Source organism: Penaeus monodon, chromosome 15, assembly GCF_015228065.2.
Source record: "Penaeus monodon isolate SGIC_2016 chromosome 15, NSTDA_Pmon_1, whole genome shotgun sequence".
Taxonomy (NCBI): Eukaryota; Metazoa; Arthropoda; class Malacostraca; order Decapoda; family Penaeidae; genus Penaeus; species Penaeus monodon.
In genome coordinates, this window is record NC_051400.1 from 37,571,187 (window position 1) to 37,572,182 (window position 996).

A 996-nucleotide genomic window follows, 5' to 3' on the forward strand; every position below is an offset into this window, starting at 1 on the left:
TAGTATTTCATATTTAGTCATAAAATAACGACTTTATATATATTTTAGCACGGGTTTTGCGACATGGGAAAGGGAGTATTGTCAAATAAAGCAAATTATAATCCAGTTACATAATTTTCAGAAAGTAAATAGTTACTACCTACTTAAATCAAACAAATCAGAGTACCTAAATCAGAACCCTTAATTTAATCATTGCAAAGCCGTTGGTTGATGTTAAAAAAAAACATTGGAAAATGAGATAGGCCCGTGCCTCTCCCCCACCAACCCCCCCCCTCCCCGGCATCAGCTGTTGTGTACACAGAAGTCGTCCGTGTGCGTGTGTCCCTCGAAAACCTCTCTCAAGAACCATGGTCGATCAGGCACAACACCGCATACAGGAGGCTATGACAACCCTCATAGATGACCTTGATAAGGAGTACCTTCGAGGAATACAGGTGGGTCAAATAAGGTGATTATTAAGTGTTATTTTTATATAAGCTTAGAAGTTTTTGAAAGAGAGAAGTGGTTTCCAGTGGAACTTGGCGCCGATTTTGCCGGTGTCCCCACATGTGCGGGAAGGTGACCCGGCTCGTTATGGCCTTGGGAATTAATTGATTGCTATTATATGTGCCTAGGACAGTTTATATAAGACTCAGAGAGTGAGTTTAGAATGTAGGTGTATAGAGGTTCTTTCGCGACTTGCATATAAAATAGGAGTTTCATAATGTTCGTTCGTTTTCGTAAAACCATTCATGTTATTTTATGAAGAGTTACAGTTTCTGACGACTTGTAGTTATGAACTTATTGCACAGGTCCTTTCATCTCAGTAGTGGAAAGAGTTTTGATACTGGAAAGAGGTGGGGATATGGTGCAAATATATTATGGGGGAGGTATGTATTTCTTGCAGTCAATGTCTTCAAAGGGAACAGGGTAAATCTTTACAGTATGGACACACTCACTAGAGACTAAGTCTCCCTACTCCACATAGCAAAATCTATTAAACAATCTAAAGTCCAT

The 996-nt window shown here is 39.6% G+C and overlaps 1 protein-coding gene across 2 annotated transcripts in view; it reads left to right on the forward strand.

Annotated features, from left to right (window-relative positions):
- Positions 1-271: 271 nt before the first annotated feature.
- LOC119582014 (protein FAM136A-like) overlaps positions 272-996 on the forward strand; it is a 13,772-nt gene continuing 13,047 nt past the window's right edge. Inside the window, exon 1 of one of the 2 annotated variants that reach the window (XM_037930207.1) lies at positions 272-434. In XM_037930207.1, coding sequence (XP_037786135.1) covers positions 348-434 — 87 coding nt within the window. In that variant the 5' untranslated portion in view covers positions 272-347. The remainder of the gene's footprint in view (positions 435-996) is intronic. The other variant, XM_037930209.1, reaches the window with a different exon arrangement.